Raw genomic sequence first — 20,210 nt, 5'->3', positions numbered from 1 at the left:
GATATAGGGGAAACCGGCGTCAGTTTTCCTTTGGGCCTACTCACCTATAAATAGGTTTGAGCTCATTTTAAAAAAGAGAATTTCAATTCTCGCTCTTCTCTCTCCTAGGATTTCGAAACTTTTTTCACCAAAAAGCCTTTCCGAGCTCTTCTTTGCTTTTCGGTTGCCTCTCACACCCTTAGTTGAGCAAGTACGCGTGTTTTCACCGATTAGAAGTTCTAGGGTTTCGAGCCGTTCGGGTTCGTTTTTCCGGAAATAGGTAAGGGGATTTGTTTACATCAATCATTTTTTAAATCCGCTAGAACTGCAGGTTATGGTATTATGTACGATATGACTGCTTATTTGGAACATTTCACTAAGTGGAATTGTCGGTTTTTTTTGGTTTTACGATTTTGGTAAAAACTAGGGTTTTGGGGTATGGTCTCCAATCTTTTTAAAACTCCTTCATTGGTATTATACTTAAAGTAGGAGATGCTTGAAACCCTTGTTTTCAATTTAAACTATATTTTACGAACCATATGTTGTGTTAATGCTTTTAAACCAAATGAGTGTGGCATGAGATGTTAAATGGAAATATACTGAACTGAGAAATATGATTATGCAATATGGGAACTGGAGTTCCAAAATGCTTATCAAGAAATGTGGAAAGAGATGTCGGTTAAATACCGAGCTATGTATGTACCAAGGTTAAACCGAGAGCTGTGTGTGCCAGTTTATGCCAATAAATGAATGAAATATGAAAAACACTGAAACTGCTTAAATGTTTTATGAATGAAAACAGGTTACTGTGCTTTCGATATAAATTGTATATATGATATATGAACCGCTTGAGAAAGCTTCTTACCAGGAATGCACGGTACCGTTGCGAGTATGAAAGGTATAGTGCAACCACATGTTATTCTTGAGTATGGGTATCGAGCTAGTCAACTTGGTAAGAAGGGCCACTGGTTGATCACGGACCAGGATGGTGTGGGCCAAGTTGGACTGGAGAATGTAGCGTGACTAGCTGGTGACCCCGGGACTAGATCAAAGCATTATGAACGCACAACCCGTGCCATGAGGGAAGTAAATGGTGTAATTATGATGTTCCAAAGCTGAAATGAGTTCATTATGCATATACATGATTTAAAAATAAAATGGGCAAAGTTACAACTTTGAGTACCGAGCCGAGGGATCGTATAGTGTATGGGCATGTACCCTACCCCAACCTCGGGGACTCTCGCTTGTAATGAACCGAATTATCTTATGCAGGAATTTTGTATATATCTTCTATATTACAGGTTTATGAATGACTTAAATGTGTAATTGTTTTCTACTGGAATAAAATCATGTTGTCACACACTAATGTAATATGATCTACCTTACTGAGAAATGTCTCAACCCAATATACAAATCTTATTTCAGGTCTTACAGGAAACCGGTCCTAGCATTCTAGAGCGTAGTGTTTTTGTTAGCTTATTTAAGTTATTGTACATGTGCACCAGGCTTTGGCCAAGTTGTCTTTTGGGGAACTGTAATAGCAGGTTATGTTTAGTACGCATGGATGTATGTGAGGAAATAGTTAGAGACTAGTAAATTTTTATTAGAAGATGTATGTTTATGTTTTCCGCTATGTATGATTATGCAGATCAGTATGGAACACCCGTTTTCCCTTATTTGGGCAGGTTGTATATGTATGGTATCAGAGATCTGCATGTTATGTATGTTTAGTGGCACTCCGGGCCCACCTAGAGGGTCGGGGCGTTACACAGGGGCAGAGCGCAAAGAACAACTGCATAAGAGAGTTCCTGGACTTCACCAATGTGAACGCTCTTATTGATCTTCCGCTCATTGGTGGTGGTTTCACTTGGTCCAACTCTAGAGACCCACGTTCCTTCTCGAGAATTGATTTATTCCTTATTTCAAAAAATTGGGATATACACTTCCCCAAAACCACTCAAGAGCTCCTTCCCAAGCCGATATTGGATCACTTCCCTATCCTCATTGACATGGAATCAAATAGGGACCAACTCCATTCCGCTTTGAAAAGACGTGGTTAAAGCAATATGGTTTCAGGGACCTCATTAAGCTCTAGTGGTCCACGCTTTAGGCTAAAGGGAAAGCTAGTTTTGTGCTAACTTATAAACTTAAGGATTGAAAGAGGGCTCAAAGTGTCATAAAAGAACAATTGGGAATATTCAAGCGAAGAAGACCAACATTCTTAACAACATCAAGATCCTTGATGAGCAAAAGCTAAGACAAGGGCTCAGTACTCATGAAAGGGCCAAAAGAGTTTTTTTTAAGAAGGAGCTAATCGAGGCTATCTACCCAGAAGAGATCTCCTTTAGGCACATATCTAGAGCCTTATGACTCAAGGAGGGAGACTAGAACACCAGATTTTTCCACCGAACAACATTTCCAGAATTGAATTGGGAAAAACATCTTAACTGAGGAAGAAGAAATCAAAAAGGGAATCTATAACTTTTATAAAGCTCTTTACTTTGAATTTGAAAGCTGGAGACCTATAGTGGTCGGCATCAACTTTAAATCTATTAATCACTCCACCGTAGAGTGACCTTTTGAAAAGTGGAAATCCTCTATGCCACAAGAGAATGCAAAGAAGGCAAAGTGTCAGGGCCAGGTGGGATCTCCTTGTCATTTTTCTTGTCAAATTGGGGTGAGCTCAAGTAGGAATTTAATATGACTTTTGAGGAATTATTTAGATTAAGTAAATTTGCAAATGGAATCAATGCCACTTTCCTTACCCTGATCCCACAGAAGCCTAGAGCAACCAATATTAAGGACTATTGTCCAATTAGCTTGGTGGGAAGTATTTAAAAGATCTTGCCAAAGTCCTTGCTATGAGGATCAAAAGAGCCACTCCAGAAGTAATTAGGCAACATCAACACACCTTTGTAGCGAGAAAATAGATCATGGATGCAGCCCTCATAGCTAATGAGGTTGTGGGTACTATTCGAAGAGAAAAGGGAAATGGAGTTATGTGCCAACTTGACATGGAGAAAGCCTTCGATAAGATCCACTGCCACTGGAACTTTCTTCTCTATACTCCTAGGAAAATGGGCTTTGGAGAGTGATGGTGTAGTTGGATAGCTCATTGCATCAACACACCAAGTTTCTTAATACTAATCAATGGGCACCCTACAGATTTCTTTCACTCCTTTATAGGACTAAGACAAAGGGACCCTTTATCCCCTTTTCTGTTCATTGTGGTGATGGAGGTGCTGAGCCTCATGTTGAAAAAAGCTACTAGAGAATGGGTAATCAAAGGCCTTAAGTGTTCATAGGCACAAAAGGTCCATTGAGGTCACACATCTATTGTTTGCAAAGGACACTATTATTTTTTGTGAGGATGGCCCTCTCATTTTGAATCTGAGATGTATCTTGGCATGGTTTGAGGCGGTTTCGGGTTTGAAAGTTAACCTTGGAAAAAGTAAAATCATTCCAGCTGGAGAAACTCTAAAATGGGCCTCTCCTTGGTGGCGTCGGGGCGGAATTCAAATTTCGCCTTGCCAAATGGGCATGGTGAGCAACCCATTCACTTAGGAGGCTTGGGTTTAAAGTCCCTCTAAATTTTCAAAAAAGCCTTTTTAAAGAAATGGTTATAGAGATTCATGATTGAGAAAAGATCAGCTTTGGTGGGGAATCATTGCTAAGAAATATGGGTTTGAACATAATGATTGGATTCCCTAGGCTAGCAGAGGACCAAACGGTGTAGTTGGGTTTCCGATGGGAAATGGGGACAATATTTATTTTTGGCATGATGCATGGCATGAACAAGAAGCCCTCAGTGTCTTATTTCTAGCCACTTACAACTTGGCCAGTGACAAAGATGCCAGCCTTAGCACCTCCAAACCTCATATCAAGGGCTCTTTTGGAACATTCAAAATGTGGAGCTCACAGACTACAGCTTTCTCTACAACTCCCAGCACCACAATAGTACTGATCTTCCAGTTTGGAACTCAGATGAGAAGAAAGTTTCATTGTTAGATCCTTCTACAGTAAGCTCTTTCCTTTGGAGTCAAGCAGCTTTAATTTCCCTTGGACTCAGATTTGGAAGACAGCAGCCCCCACAAAAGCTGCCTTTCTTGCCTGAAAGCAAAGCATGGTAAGATCTTTACTTTGGACAATTTGCAGAGGGGTCTGTTGGTCGCCAAGATGCCAACAGAGTCCCACTTGCATGGCTGACGCAGAATCAGTAGAGCACATCCTCCTTCACTGCACTTAGACTAGGAATCTTTGGAATATGGTGTTGACTCCAATTGGACAACAATGGATTATCACTAACTCTGTGGAGGGGGAACTCTGGGCCTGGAAAGGGATTCGGGCGACAAAAGATAAGAGAAAGGCTTTGTCCTTCATTCCCTTGCAATTTTCTGGTGCATTTGGAAAGAGAGGAATAGGAGTGTTTAAAAAATCATCCTCAGCACTCTAGATCAGCAAAGAGCACTGGCTAACTGTAGTCAATAGCTGCCATAGTGGGACAGTTGTTAATGACTATAAAGTAACCTTCGGTTTTAGTGACAACCTTCGGGGTGCTTGACTTGCTGTACCATGGGCTGGCATCCCCTTGATGCCCTTTCAATAAATTTTCCTTATTTATTTAAAAAAAAAAAAAAGAAATTTCCAAACAAACACTTCCTGCACCAACAAAACTGAATTTTTTTCAGGATTCTGGAAAAGTTCATTCTAGACAGTTCTAACTAGACAAAAATTGGGTAAAAAAACACTTGGGCCACCAAAAGAATTTTATTACAAAGAAGGGGAGCAAAATTGCAATTGATGAATGGTAGCAAAGGGAACAAAGCAATAAATATAAATTTGTTGTCTATGCAGCAATAAGTATAAATTAAAATAAATAATACATACCAGTGGCATGACATCGAGAAGCAGAAAGGGGATTGATGGCCTTGGACTTGGAAAGACAAATCTCAGCATCACGCCACCGTAACAAGCTTATGTAGATCTGAGCCACATCATGCCATGTTTCCAATTCCAAACTTCTATTTGGGCTTCTACTGCCCTGTCACACGTAATGCAATAAGATAAAAAGCTCCGACACATTTTTGTCTTAGATTAACATTTATTGAAAAAATAAAAAAATAGAATATGGATGTGTTTACTAATGTACTAACCATAAGCACACACTATGTGCGTGCGTCAGGATTTTTTATTTTTAAAATTTTTAAAAATTATTTAAAAAATAACAAAAAATTAAATAGTATAAGGGCATTTTGAGATAATTATAGGTAATTATAAGGGTATTTTGAAATAATTATAAGTAGTTATAGGGATAAATTTGACATAATTATAAGGATATTTTGAGATAGTTGTGGGTACTTAATGGAGTATTTTGAAATGATCATTGGTAGTTATAGGGATAAATTTAACATAATTATAAGGGTCTTTTGGGATAGTTGTGGGGCATTAAAGGAGTAATTTGGAATAACCATTGGTAGTTATAAGGATAAATTTTATATTTTTAAAAGATGACACCAAAGGGAGAATCCCCTTTACAGTATTAAAGAATAAGAGATCCAGGAAATGATCCCAGAGATTTTCTCCAAATTTTTTGCATCTGAAGCAAAAAGGAATAATGTTATTCAATATCCACATGTATTCTTCTTTATGTTTTTGTACCTGCTTACTAATGTAAAAAATAGACCCAGGAACAGGTTTCAGAGATTTTCCCCAAAAATATCCACTCTCTGTTATGTTTTTGGATCCAAGCATGACTTCACCTATCTGTCACATACCAGATTACATGGATATTTAAGAAAGATATGATATATACTGGACAACATAGCATGTGTATGGATATGCTACATAACTCCAACATGCCTCCCTAATATGCTTGATAGGATCCCAAAAACACATTTGAATATATAAATGAACAAGGGAAAGCTGGAAAAGTTTAGGAAAGGTATCCATCATGCTTTTTCTTTTTCCTTTTAACTTTCTGAGATTGAAGCAATGCCTAAAAGCTCCAGGGAAACTCTTCATGAGGCCCACATTAGATGGATGATTCAAAACAAGTGAAATCATGCTTCTGAGAGGCTACATTATACAGAGACGTGATTTTACTCCAGGTTATACAAGATTATATCATTGTGTCTTTATATTTGAAATTAGATCAACACTTTGTAGCCAAAACCAAGTATTTGAGATAATGGCCTTGCTGCCGATGTGTTGTCGAGATGAATCCGATGTATGAAAACACATCTACATCCCATATTCCTACTGAAGACCATGTAATATAGATTTCAACTTTTAAACGATGCAAATCATTTGACACTAAAGATATTTTTTGGAAGAAAGCTAACTGACACCACAATAATTTAAATTTGTTGCTTTTTTCCCCTTTGCTAACTGCTGGACAAGGCCAACAACTTCATCCCACCCCTCCAGGAAGTTGCCTTTCATTGCCTCCCACCCCATCTCTCTCCAGGAAGTCTCAGGAGACAGGAATATCAGCTTGCTATACAGATGCCTCCAATTTTTCTCATTTTGTTTGCTAGTTCCAAGGCAATGATAATAAAAATGCAAGATACGGTGCAAATCATTCCTTGATTCCACACTCGCCATAAACCATTGCAAAAAATTTTCTAAATGTCACATTTCCCAGAACAAGAAATCCATCATTCCATGTAACATGAAATAAAAATTGGAAAATGCATTGGTTCACAGGTCAAAAATTATGAGGGAAGTATTTTAACTTAAAAAACTAATGGGTCTGATTTATTTTAGCAATTATAATTGAGCTAAAAAAGGGAGAAACTTATCAACTAACAGACCTTAAGAAGATTTTTCCCAGACCCAAAGCTTTTTCTCTGAACTTGAAGAACAGCAACAAGCTGAGTATATGTTTCAACAGCACTCTTCAATTGGCCCTGTGCAATTTGGAGTTTAGCTTTTGTCCGCAACAATTCTCCTTGATCCCATTTTCCAGTCTGATCCAGAGCAGCATTTATGATAGTCACAGCATCCAGGAACCTTTTCTGTGCAGATAATACTCGAGCCAACAATAACCACCCTTTAACATTAGAACCACCTTCCAGCTTAAGCAAGAGCTTTGCATAATAAAGTGCAGCATCCAACTTCCTCTGCTCAGCATTTTCTAAGCTGAGATGGTAAACAACTGTAGGATCTCTCAGTTTTGTCTTTCTCCCAGCAGTTTCCAGAGCCAGAAGAGCCTCAGACTGAGTTGCAACCCTGTCAGAATCAGCCACAGCAGATCGAGAATTTTCTGAAAGTGCGATACCCAATAAACAATTGGCAACGCTTACCAACTGATCACATCTGCTCTGTGAGCTGTCAAGAGCTCTGCGAGAGAAGTCTACCCCTTCTGCCGCTAAATTAGGGTTTTCCCCACATATCTTTGAAGCCAACAATAAAGCTGGAAGAAAATTTGGATTATCTCTATTACTCAACAACTTCCTCAGCAGATTCAAAGCAGTCAAGCCTTCACCTTCTCCATAATAACAGAGAGCCAGAGTGTGATACCTTTCTTTTCGATCCATAGTCCCAGGGAGAAGTTCTTCTACTTGATTGCTTAATGCCCTTAAATCCCCCGACACAGATAGAGCAAATGAAAGGTGATCCAGGATGGATGGGTCCCACTCAATTCTCTTGAGAGAAGCTTTTCTTAATAGAATCATTAACAAAAGAATAGCCTCTTCTGTGTTGTTTCTAGGTACAAATGAACTGTCCATTTGAGAACGGAGATTTGGGGGGCTTGCTTCACCTCCACTGTATAAAAGAAAAATGGCAAACTCTCTCTGAATCTTTGCAGTAGTTTCCACACCAAGATTCCAATGATGAAGTAGGGCCCTGCGGTATGACAAGATTGCTTCACTGGGAGAATCAGCAAGTTTCCACAACTCAGGAAGCAACTCAACTGCCTTGCTCAAAGTCTCCTGCAATTTACAGTCAGCACCAAAGTTTTCAGGCAAGCCATCTGGTAATGAAGATTCAACAATGTCGAGAATAACTTTGCATGATTGAGCAGCTTCTGCAAAAATTATTGGAAATATAATATTAGCCATAAAATGGTTTTCTTTTATTTTAGGATAGCTTGCAATATCTTTTATTTTTCCCTTTCGGTTTAATCATAATAGATTTAGAGGAAGAGAGACAATGAACAGAACATAACCAACATCTTGAGTGAAAAAATAAAAGGAAAAAGAAAAAGGAAAAAAAAAAAACTAGCTAGCAGAATAGTTATCATTTGACTTAAGCTGGGTATCTAAACAAGAGCACCACACATCCTAAAATTCCTAATGCAACAAGCACATGCACACAGATGTATATACTACTAGCCATGGGCACAACAAACCCCAAATTCCCTTCCTTTTATTTTTTATTTTATTTTTTCCTTTTTGAAGAGAAGTGGGGAGTTGACGAGTGTTGGACATATTTTAGGAATTCAAAACTGAAACTAATTTGTCAAATTACCTGTGTCCATTTTTGAAGATGTTATTAGTAAATGGTAACCTTATAATGCTGAGGGGTTTTCTCGGAATATGAGGAGCAATGATGATTGAAAACTTTACAGGATTTTCTTAATATGTGTGTGTGTGGATGAGTTTATAATATAACAAGTGAAGTTTTACTTCCCATACCCTTTCACCCACCAAAAAATATGATGAAGAAAAAGCTCAAGCAGTTATGTGAGTATTATTAAGGATTTTGTCAACAAGTCCCTCAGGGGAACTAATCAAGGTGCCATTTTAGGAAATATTCCTGCATTTGATGCAATGACTTGACTTTGATTGTGATGAGTCCTGATGGATGGACTAAGAAGTTTTCTTAAACTAGAAACATAGTGAGTGCAGACTAATAATAATTCTAATGGTGACGGAGATTGTAGAGCAGTATGTCAGTATAATGGAACAGGGGATCAATAACCCAGCACCAAAAAACCAAGGGTTGAGTAAGCAGAAAACTTTTCAACTTTCTGAATTTTTTTGGAGCATTTTGAATATTATATTGCGAAAATACTAGAAACATTTGATAGATAAATGAATGATAGCAGCTCCTATTATGATGGCTTTGTTAGACATCAGAACGCCCAAATCATAAAAGGTCAGTATAAGGCCACCAATATTTGTTCTGTTTTTGGCATTTCTTCCTGTGAGGGGAAGGGGGGGGAAGGAACCAACAGTCAAATTTTGTCCTAAGCTTTTGTTTCCATAATGGGGAATAACTCTCATAACATGTTATATGAACTATGCCGTGCCATATCTCTAAATCCATAAAAATATGTGAAAACGATAAAACAAACATATTTTAAATTGCAAAAAGTGCACCTGACACTATTCCTGTAATAGGGTTGTGAGACAATCCACTTTAACTCGTTTTTACAGTTACCCACTATTATATCGCCTCTTCTTAGTCCCATTATACAATTAGCAATTAGCAACAGCTATAAACCATGAAAACCTGCCTCCATAAATTAAAACATTTTTAGAACAAATAACTTGTTCCAATGAACAATCAACTTTTTAAGAGAATCTAAGCAATCAATACTCTTCCTAAACACCAAGAATGGAACCAGGGAATTCACCCAAAAAAAAAAGGTTGGGAGGAGGGTGAGGGGGAGCACATGAAAGGTAAAATCGCAATTGATAGAGCAAGTAAAATAAACATTTTTTATTTATTTTATTTTTTCTTAGAAGAAGTAAAATAAACATACTTAATCAAGGAGATGGAAAGAATCTAGGAATCAGTGCAAGGAAAGTACCTTTAAAACTCCCAAGCTCCTGCAATGATTTTGCCTTGAGGAATATTGCTTCCAAAAGTAAACTGACAGCATGTATAGACATCGGTGGGGTAGCATCACTTTGAGATCGCCTCTTGCGGCGGTCTCCTTTTTTAGCAAGAGTAAATTTCATCTTGGGAATCACTGCAGCAATATCTATTCCTTCAAAAACATGCAGAGCAGCTTCGATGTTTCCTTTTTGATATTCATATCTTCCTAACAGTGCTCTAGCTTCCTGTAAAATGCAGAAGTCTTGGTCAAAGTAAAATAAGACAATATATGGTATAAAAGCAATCCAGCTAAGTTTGAGCTGTTCTATTCTGGTTTTGCAGAGGGTGTGGTTCAAGAAGCCACTGATGCTCTTCAAATAAAAAAAGGGACACCTCCAGTTAAATACTTGAGATTGCCACTGATAACTAAGAGAATTGGTGGAGCTGATTGTAAACAATTAGTTGAAAGTACCTCTCACAGAATACACACTTGAACACATAAATATCTATCTTACTCAGGTGGACTACAATTAATAAAATCAATTCTTCAGAAGTCTTCAGCCTTATTCAACTTGTTCTTCTTTTACTATCCAAAAAAAAAAATTTGTCCTTTCTGAATTGGAAAGAAAATTTAAGGTTTTTTTTTTTTTTTTTTTTATAAAGAGGCAATGTGTGAAACACCCAAAGTTGTAAGGTTAAATGGAAATATGTTCCTAAACCCCTTAAGTAGGGAGGGTGGGTTGGGTATTATACTGCTTAAAGGATGGAATCTATCATCTGCTATAAAGCTATTGCAGCATATAGGTGCTTCTAAATCTTTCTTGTGTGTGGTTGGATATATACCTATAAATTGAAAGGAAAAAAATACTTGGGCAGCTAAGATTTCTCCTGGTTTTTCTTGTACATGGAAGAGAATTTTAAAAGCCAGAGATTATACATATCCTAACATAAAGTTCAGAATAGGAAATTGTCAGTCTACACATTTTTTTCTATGATAATTGGCATCAATATAGCACTCTTATACAGCACTATGGAAGTACGGATTGCACTTTCAAGAGAAGCTGGGTGTTGCACTTGATTGATTGCTTTCTTCAACATAATTCATGGCATCTGCCTAGAAGAGCTACTGCTATTTGCTAATGCTTCTTCATCCTGTGCTGCTATAGAGACATTTCAAATTGGGGAGGATGATGAAATTATGTGGCAGCTCACAGATAAAGGCGTTCTCTCTTTCACACTGCTTGGGAGAGTAATCCTACTGTTCCTTGAATGAAGTCCTATGGATTAAGAACTATATTCCCTGACAATGTGCCTGGCTTGCAATAAAAAATAGTTTAAATACCATGGAAAGAATAGCCAAACAGGGCAATAATATTGATCCTGTTTGAAAATCTGTGGTCTCTGCCCTGGAGCTAGAAATCACTTGTTTTTTTCATTGCACAGGCCTCCAATTGGCTTATCAGGATTCTAGTGCTATGCTGAACTTTCATGGTGTTCTAACAAAATGGGAAGATAATCTTAGTAGACTTTCTGCTATGGGTTGTTCAAAAAGTGGAAACTCATCTAGGCTGCAACCATTTATCACTCACGGAATGCTAGAAATATGATAGTTTTTAAACGCAAGAAGGTAAATCCAGATTCAATAGCAATTCAAGCCATCTTTGACATCAAAACAAGTCTTCACCTATGAAATTCTAATCTACTATTGTTATCTTTACTGCTAAACTAGTCTGATCTGCTGTGATAGAATGCAAGGCCAGATGGCGGATTCTGTGAAACCAGTTGCTTTGGGCATGAAGGATTTTAAGTTTCTGATGGGAAAGCCTAAGCAGTTCTGATTCAGTTCAGGCAGAATAATGGACAAAGGCTATTTTGAAGAACGTTGTACCAGTTAGTCTCAATTTTAGTTTTGACGAATTTTGCAGTTAAATATTGTTGAATGCCACAAAGCAACTGCTGTAAGGCTTACTTGCCATTTACCAGCTTGGTTAACATGTGGATCTTATTGGTCCAACAAGGAAATAAGGTTGGTGAGCTCAACAACCTGTATTTCATTGAGATTCATGAAAAAATGGAAATCCCAAGAAGGACCAGAAGCAGTGAAAGAACTAGTAGGAACATTATAAAGAGAGGAAAGCTTAAAAGGATGAGGAGCTTTCAGCATCAAAAAAGCCTCCCCCGCCCGCACATCTTCCCAAAAGCGGACTTTATTACCATTCCTCAGGCATATATTTACTTCTGAATCTCTTCTTTTTCATATTTTGAAAACCAATAGCGCTAACCCTTTTCCTTGGAACCGCTTACTTTGGAGAGTTAAGGTGTTGTGAAAGATTCGGGCTTTGTCTGGACTGTGATCCTAGAAAAATCAACATGCATAATATGCTTCGGAGGAGAAGACCCTATATGGCTCTTAATCCTGATATGTACTTCATGTGTCATGAAAATAAGGAGTCAAGTGCCCGTCTCTTTGCGCATTGCAAGGTGGCATCATAGCTTTGGATGCCCTTTTCTCCATTGCAGGGGAAGAGTGGGTGACTCCAGGAAGGATGAAAGACTTGCTTTTGGTTAATTTCAAGGGTTTTCGAAAGAATAGGAATGGCAGAGCTCTATGGTGTGCAACTGTTTTTTCTATCCTTTGGACCATGTGGATTGAGAGAAAACAATAGGATTTTCAGTAGTCAATCTACCTACTCATGGCTTTTATAGGATACAGTGATATTCCTAACCTCCTTGTGTGTGCACTCTTTGAGTTTTCTTTAATGGTCTTCCACTGTCTGACCTCACTAGCAATTGGAAGGCAGTGCTCTTGTAAAGGAATTTTTTTCTTGTATTTTGTTTTTTCCTTCTTTGGTATTTTCAGCTGTTTTTTGGTTTTTTCAGTTTTTCTAGGTGGTTGAGGATTCCTTGTCCTCCAATCATGTACTCCATTTCTCAGGTTTAAAAAAATTAGGTGGTTGAGGATTCCTTGTCCTCCAATCATGTACTCCATTTCTTAGGTTTAATAAAATTGACTTCTTTTTCTATTAAAAAAAACATATGGAGCTTATTCTTAGTATTGAAAAAAAAAAAAAAAAGGCAATATATGTATAATCACCATTGCAATGTTAAAAATCTTAGTTTTTATCACTTATTCCCAGGATTTGATGGAGAAACAAGTTTATTGCATAAACATAGCTAGGGTGACAATGTTGAGCAGAATAGAATAAGTGGCAAAAATGCATTATTGGTGATGTATGAATATGCAGAGTTGAAAACAAAACAAGGGATAACAGTAGAGATCAAAATAAGAGAAGACCAGATAAGATGATTTAGTCGTATGAAAACCAATGCAGCTTTAGCAGAGAGAGAGAGAGAGAGAGAGAAGCACACTTCGGCTCATTAAATTTTGCAAAATATAGTCCACAGAAAGAGGCATGGGAAGAAAAGAGAAAATCACTAAATATATGATGCAAGTTTAAAGCAAGAAGGCTTGACAAAACCAACCTCGTAGTTCAGACTCCCACTCTCACGAAGAGATGATTCAGCCTCTTCAATGTTGCCAGTATCTGGCCTCCGCTCACGCTCACCAGCTCGAGCTGAAAACCCACTTACTGAAAAATCCTTCGTTGCAAGGGATTCAGATGAAGGAACCATTTCGTCACCAGATGCTGCTCTTAACTGCTCACCCGAGCAAAGGCACTTCATTATCTTCCTCAACCTCTTGGCAATTGCACGCCTCCTCTGCTCTTTGATCCGTTTGTTACTCCTCTTCATTCCGTTTGACTATACCTAAAATTCTTCAGCCACAACCAAAACCACCATCGCCACCAACAACAAAAATTCATAATCTCGTATAAGAACATAAGTTAAACTAAGTAAACAAATTCAAAAAGCCTAGCCAAAAAATGTAAACAAATTCAAATACTCGAACAAGACAATATAGTGTCTGTGAGCAAAATTAAAATTAAAACTGAAATTTGCAGCTAAATTAACTCAAGCCCCAGCGGAAACAAATAGGAATTGTACTCAACAGAAGCTAACAGATCAAGTTTGAAATTCAGAGAGAGAGGGAGAGAGAATAATATTACAAATGTTCAAGCATAAAACACAAATCCAGAATGCGACGTTCCAAATTAAAGCAATAAACACACCAGAATTCGCAACCCCACTTCAAAAAATCACCAACATCACGCAGTTTCAAGCCTCAAAAAGTGAATATCATCACAAACCATCATGCGGTATCCCAAAACCCACCGATAAAAAAATAGGCATAAATTTCAAAATTCACACCAAGGCATGAATGATTTCACACAATATACAATTGCAAACCCTAGAAAACGAAAGAACACTCAAACCCACCACACCAATCAACTTAAATCCCAACGAAAAGACGTTACCTTTTATTTCTAAAAGAAAAGTGGAGGCCGAGAGCCCACAACTCGTCAACAACGCCTATACCCATCTCCCCAACTCCTCGAATCAAAGCCTCCTTACTTTGAATCCTTCGATCAACCACGGCAACCAAAGCTGCTGAACACCCACGTCTTTACCCTTTCTTAATTTTCTTTTCGTTTCTTTTCTTTTCCTTTTGTTTTCTTTTCCCTTCTATCTTAACGGGTGGGAAGGTTCTGCATTGAATGCGAACATAATGGGTCTGAATTCTTGAAATGCTTTGCGTTTGGGGCGTTCGTGAAGGTGAAGGGCAAAACTCAAAAGTAAAACAGGGCAACTGAATTTGAATTGAATCGTAGGAGAAAAGATTGAGAATTTTTGACTAGCAGTCTAAAGGGGGCAAGGAAAATCAATATCCTCGTAAGGAAAATGTTGGGAATTGGGAAAGGAAAATTCTTAAGTTGGGTCCCATTGGATATTTACCGCACAGCTATTGGCCAAATTTCTGCGGCGCGGAAGGCGTTTCCATGCAATTTCGTGCTGGCATTAAAACGGTTAATAGCTTGTCATTACACTATTAACCAACAGATATTTTTTCTGTCCCGCTCTGTTTGTCTTTTTCCTTTTTGGGGGAAAGGGGAAAAGTTTTCTTGTTATACAAGCTAAGCTAATCCTGCATTTGGAACATAAATTTTAAGTTTAGATTTTGATTTGCGAAAATTTAATTAAATTAATATTATATTTTGGCATCTAAAGCTTCAAATTCATGTTCTTAATATTTTTCAAATAGCATTGTACATTATCCTTCATTAGCTTTTCAACAAAGAATCCAAAATTTAATGGCCTCCTAATCTAAGAAAAATATTTGAAGACATGTAGATTACTATTTCTTATAAATTATTTATACTTTAGAGGTGTTGGATAGTAGGGTAAACTAGTTTAGGTATTGGTCTTTTTTGCCATTAAGGTTTTAAAAGTAAAAATCGTCTTTTCCTTGATTGTAATTCTCTATAAGAGTGATTTTTGTCAAAACTATAACACTAAAAAATTCAATACCTTTAGACCGATTTCAACTAAAAGAATGTCATGTTATAATGCCTAGTCTAAAGAACAATAAAATTATTCTTATATATAAGTTCACTTGGACTGATTCAATATACCACACTTAAAGAATAATCTCTTTTTCCATATGTGGTTCTCACCCACTCCCTGAGACAATATCAACAAAGTGTTTTCCCCTCTCTCTCTCTCTCTCTCTCTCTTTCTCTCTCACAGATGGAGGCCACCACCCCCCTCAAGACCTCTATACATATCTTTACATATACATAAATTAAAATTATTAAAATAATTCAAATTCTTGACCTTTACTTCCTTTATCTTTATTTGCATTTACATATGCAATTAATATGTACTCCATGTTATATTTGCTGAACTTTAGAATAAAATCTTACTTGTAAGACATAGATCATTGGATTTATTCTAAAATTTAGAAAAAATATAAAATGAGATACATATTTCTACATTTTAAATACTCAAATAAATTTCACAAATTTAAAGCATGTGAATGCAAATATAACATGGGTTATGAGAAGGTTTGAAAAACCACCACACTTGTAAAGTGGGGAGTATTGTTTATTTATATTGAATTGAGTATTATGTGAAATAATTACATGTCAATTACATATTAATTAGAGAACAAATAAATGGAAAGTATATACAAAATAATCTCTTGGAATTTATACAGAGGATTCTCAGTATGATCCTCAACACCCCCCCCCCCCCCCTGGCGTAAGCTGAGCGTCGAATTTGAACGAACGTGAAGCTTGGATTAGAAAAATTCAAAGAGAGGTCTTGACACACTTTTGGTGAAGATGTTAGCAACTTGCAAATGATATGGCACATACTGGGTGCAATGTTTGCCAACGAGAACAAGTTCACGAAGAAGGTGATAGTTTAGCTCAACATACTTGGACCGTTTGTGAGAAACGGGATAGGAACTCTAGAAGATTGCACTCTTGTTGTCACAAAGTAGAAGAAGCCGCTGCGGAAGAGGGACTTTGAGATCACGAAGGAGATGCATGAGCTAAAGAAGTTCGGCAATAGTGAGAGCCAAGGCACGATACTCAAATTCACAACTGGAGCAAGAAACAGTAGGTTGTTTCTTTGCACTCCAAGACACCAAATTGTCGTCAAGATAAATACAATAACCAAAGGTAGAATGACAAGTATCAAGGCATCTTGCCCAGTCTACATCAGAGTAAGCAACTAAAGCACTAGGAGCAGCAGATGGATGAAAAGTGATGCCAAAATGCAGTGTGCCATTAATATAGCGAAGAATACGTTTGATAGCAAGGAAATGGTCTTTCGTCGGAGAATAGAGAAATTGACTAATAGAGTTGACATCATAAGCAATATAAGGACATGTGATAGTTAGATTTTGAGCAACACCAACGAGAGATTTGTAAAGTGTGGGATTCAAAAACAGAGGACCATCAACAGACAAGTGTTGGGAAACAACCATTGGGGTGTGGACTAGTTTGTTGTTAAGTAACTGAGCACGTGTGAGAATGTCCCGTGCATATTTCAACTAACTAATAAAAAGGCCATCAGTGGTGGAGGTAGCTTTAAAACCAAGCTACGAAGTAACTAAGAGAACCTAAATCCTTGGTAGCAAACTCAAAATTGAGCTTGCAAGTAAAACTATCAAGAAGCTTGGAGTTGTTGCCTATAATAGCGATGTCATCAACATAGAGAAGCAAATATATCATGTCAGACTGCTTATGAAAAACAAAGAGTGATGTGTCTACGCAACTACAATAAAAACCAAGGTGAGTGAAAAAGGAGCTAAAACGTTGAAACCAAGCGCAAGGGGTTTGCCTTGGGCCATAGAGAGCTTTCTTCAACTGACAAACATGATTGAGGAAGCGAGGGTCAATATACCTAGGAGGTTGTTCCATATAAACATGTTCAGTGAGAAGGTCGTTAAGGAACGCATTTTTACATCAAGTTGGTGAAGAGGTCATTTGTTTGTCACAGCAAGAGAATGAACAACACTAATAATGGTGGCCTTGATGACAGGACCAGGTACCTATGTGTATCCCTTGGCAACAAGATGAGTTTTAAGACACTCGATAGATCAATGGGTGGCGGGAAAAATCATCAACAAATAAAACATAGTATGCAAAACCCAAATTTGACTTTACAGGAGAAGGACCCCATATATCACAATGAATGAGATCTAACAGTTTGAATGATTGATGTTCATTACGAGTATAAGGCAATCGGTGATTCTTTGCAAATTGACATGTACTACATAATAAAGGAGATGACAATAAAGAGGTAAGATCAAGGTTTCCTTTTTTATTCAAAAGAGAGATAACAGAATGATTCACATGTCCAAAGCAAGCATGTCATAAATCAAATAAAGCATGTAGAGATTTATTTTGAAGAATAGAAACAAAATCGGAATTGCCGCGTTCTAGCACACCATCTCGTTTACTGGTTGCCGCCACCTTTCCTATTTGGTGATTCTGAATAGTAAAAAAATTATTAGTAAATGTAATGGATAATGGAAAATCAGACGTTAATTTACTAATGGATAGCAAATTTTTATTGAGGTGAGGGACAACCAAAACATCTAACAGTTGAACATTAGGTGATGCAGGACAAGATGGTACTACCCCCAAGTTGATGCAGGACAGGATAAGGTGACCTAGTCCTACCAATTTCAACCCTCACAAGCAAGCATACACACTCAAGATACTTTAAATTAAGAATTCAGTTAATTAACATAAACACATTAAATTAGAGGACATTTCAATTGTTCTAGGATTTTTAAAAGGTGTATGATGCTATCCAGGAATAAGTCCCAAATGATTCTTTCAGAAAGATATCAGGTTAAAATGCGAAAAGATGTTATTTCAATATTTCAAGAATAAAATTCTAAACTTAGCAAGCAATATTCCCAATGATTTACAAGCTAGCAAGTATTGATATGGAAAATCAAAATAGCTCAAATATGCTTTCTAAATCATGGAAGTTCAAGTTTCAAGCATGGGCTTACACAAGATTAAGCAAGGACTCAAACAATGTGAAATAATATTGAAATTTCATAATTTGGGTAACTACAGTCGATTGTGGATCAAGGATCAGTTGCCTAAAGAATTTAAAAACATATTTCTGGAGTGGCAGTGTTGGGTCAGTCAACTGACAAAAGGATCTCAGTCGACTGACTAAGATTTTGGACAAAATACCGAGAGTCAATACAAGGTTAGTTGACTGACCATTAGGGTCAGTTGACTGACTTGCTACGGGATTGAATGAAAATGCGAGGATTCAAGATTGTTTCTCAACAAATGCTTATGGAACTTTAAACAAAGATTCTCAAGCAATTTTAGGTTGGTTTAGGAAGAATCTTACCAAGGTAAATCGTTGAATGGCTCGGTTTGATTCACACAAATTCAGATTATACTTTGAAATCCCCTTATCAAGCTTTGAAGTTGTAATGAAGTTGTTATATACTTGGGATGGTCCAAGCAAATACCGAAATCACCACGAACTTTGAAGAATGCCTTAATGATTTTCTCCACAAGTTAGAACACTTCTGGAGTCCTTTGGGCACACTTTGATATATTGATGTATAAACAAATAAATAAATAAATAAATATATATATATATATATATATATATATATATATATATATATATATTGTAGCAACCTCAATTTCTTAATAAGAAATACAACATAATAAATGGAAAAGTCAACTCGAACCCGTGGGTAACGGAGACACCTGTCAATCACAGCGGAAACCTAAGCAGCAGTAAAATAAAATCTCATCATTCAACCATGAAACATAATATCAAAGTAATATACATTCCCAAAATACTGTATTTATTTACAATTTTCTAAAAAGTCAAAATAACACTAAGATCGTACAACAAAAATCTCCTGATCCTAGTTCAACGCTTACCCTTTTAGTAGGGAAGCAAAACCCACTTAACGGCGGCCCTGACCCGCCGGTCCCTCTGGGTTTCTTGAAAATCATTTAATATTCGGGGGTGAGACACTTCTTAGTAAGGGAAAATAAACTAAATACAACTGTATGGTAACATGAATATTTAAGGCACTTATATGTATACTGTATATTTCATAACTCTGTAAACATTCATCATATTATACTGGATAATCATATAATTTTATATTTGTTAATAATTCATAACATACATAAAACATATGTTATAACTGTAATACTGAAAACATACCAAGATGAATAGCTAACTGGTGTCATGTATTACCTTCCATGATGGGTTGTGCAGCCCGAAGGCAGGACCCGACAATGGCTGGCCGACCACTGCGGAGTCAAATATGTCTGTAAGTACGATGGGCTCGCCACACCCTGGTCTGGATTATCAGGTAGACGTCCACACTCTATTGAAAGCCACACCGACTATCCATCTCCCACCCCCTCATGGGGTGGTTAGCGCTAATCTGATTATAAACATCTTATCTATAAGATATGGTACCGAACCCCTGAACTGAACTAAACTAACATCCGGGTTCTGGTAACATATAATACATGATATAATAGCGGCCTCGTGCCGATCATTTTCATAAATACGGCCTCGCGCCGGAATCATAAATACGTCCTCGCGCCGAAATCATAAATAAATACGGTCTCATGCCGATAACATAAATACATGGCCTCGTGTCAGAATCGTTTCAGGTATATACATTCTGAAAATAAATCATTTATCATATATTCATCGAAATCATCACAACATAACTCATCTTTTCATAATACCTGAAAACATGCTTTGCTCGTAAAATCTTTCATATCATAATACATCTCACGTAAAATAATATTCATGTCACACATGTGCTGTTAAAAGTCATACTTCATATTTTAAAATCGTGATTTTCTGGCATCTCATACATACATATACATTTTAATCATCATAGCAGTATTTTCCCAATTATACATTTCATTCGTAATAAACAGATATAACATATGTTTTTCTGAAAATAGATTTACTCATAATTAATAATAATTTGTATGGAAAATAACTGCTTTAATTTATTCTCTTACCTGGCT

General features: G+C 37.1%; 2 protein-coding genes across 5 annotated transcripts in view; both read right to left on the bottom strand.

Annotated features, from left to right (window-relative positions):
* Positions 1 to 14,572, bottom strand: part of LOC131155511 (protein NPGR2) — a 28,702-nt gene extending 14,130 nt beyond the window's left edge. The window contains exons 1-5 of one of the 4 annotated variants that reach the window (XM_058108711.1): positions 14,124 to 14,572; positions 13,231 to 13,523; positions 9,740 to 9,992; positions 6,792 to 8,008; positions 4,867 to 5,020 (exon numbers count right to left, since the gene is read on the bottom strand). In XM_058108711.1, the coding sequence (XP_057964694.1) occupies positions 4,867 to 5,020; positions 6,792 to 8,008; positions 9,740 to 9,992; positions 13,231 to 13,500 (1,894 nt within the window). In that variant the 5' untranslated portion in view covers positions 13,501 to 13,523; positions 14,124 to 14,572. The remainder of the gene's footprint in view (positions 1 to 4,866; positions 5,021 to 6,791; positions 8,009 to 9,739; positions 9,993 to 13,230; positions 13,524 to 14,123) is intronic. The other 3 variants (XM_058108713.1, XM_058108712.1, XM_058108710.1) reach the window with 3 other exon arrangements.
* A 1,629-nt stretch (positions 14,573 to 16,201) lies between these two features.
* On the bottom strand, positions 16,202 to 16,639 carry LOC131155944 (uncharacterized mitochondrial protein AtMg00810-like). The gene has a single exon (XM_058109398.1). The coding sequence runs from the start codon at positions 16,637 to 16,639 to the stop codon at positions 16,202 to 16,204; it is 438 nt and encodes a 145-aa protein (XP_057965381.1).
* Positions 16,640 to 20,210: the final 3,571 nt, after the last annotated feature.

Source organism: Malania oleifera, chromosome 5 (genome assembly GCF_029873635.1).
Source record: "Malania oleifera isolate guangnan ecotype guangnan chromosome 5, ASM2987363v1, whole genome shotgun sequence".
In the NCBI taxonomy this organism is placed as follows: Eukaryota; Viridiplantae; Streptophyta; class Magnoliopsida; order Santalales; family Ximeniaceae; genus Malania; species Malania oleifera.
Note: the sequence above shows the minus strand (reverse complement) of the source record. Positions and strands in the feature narration are given on the sequence as shown.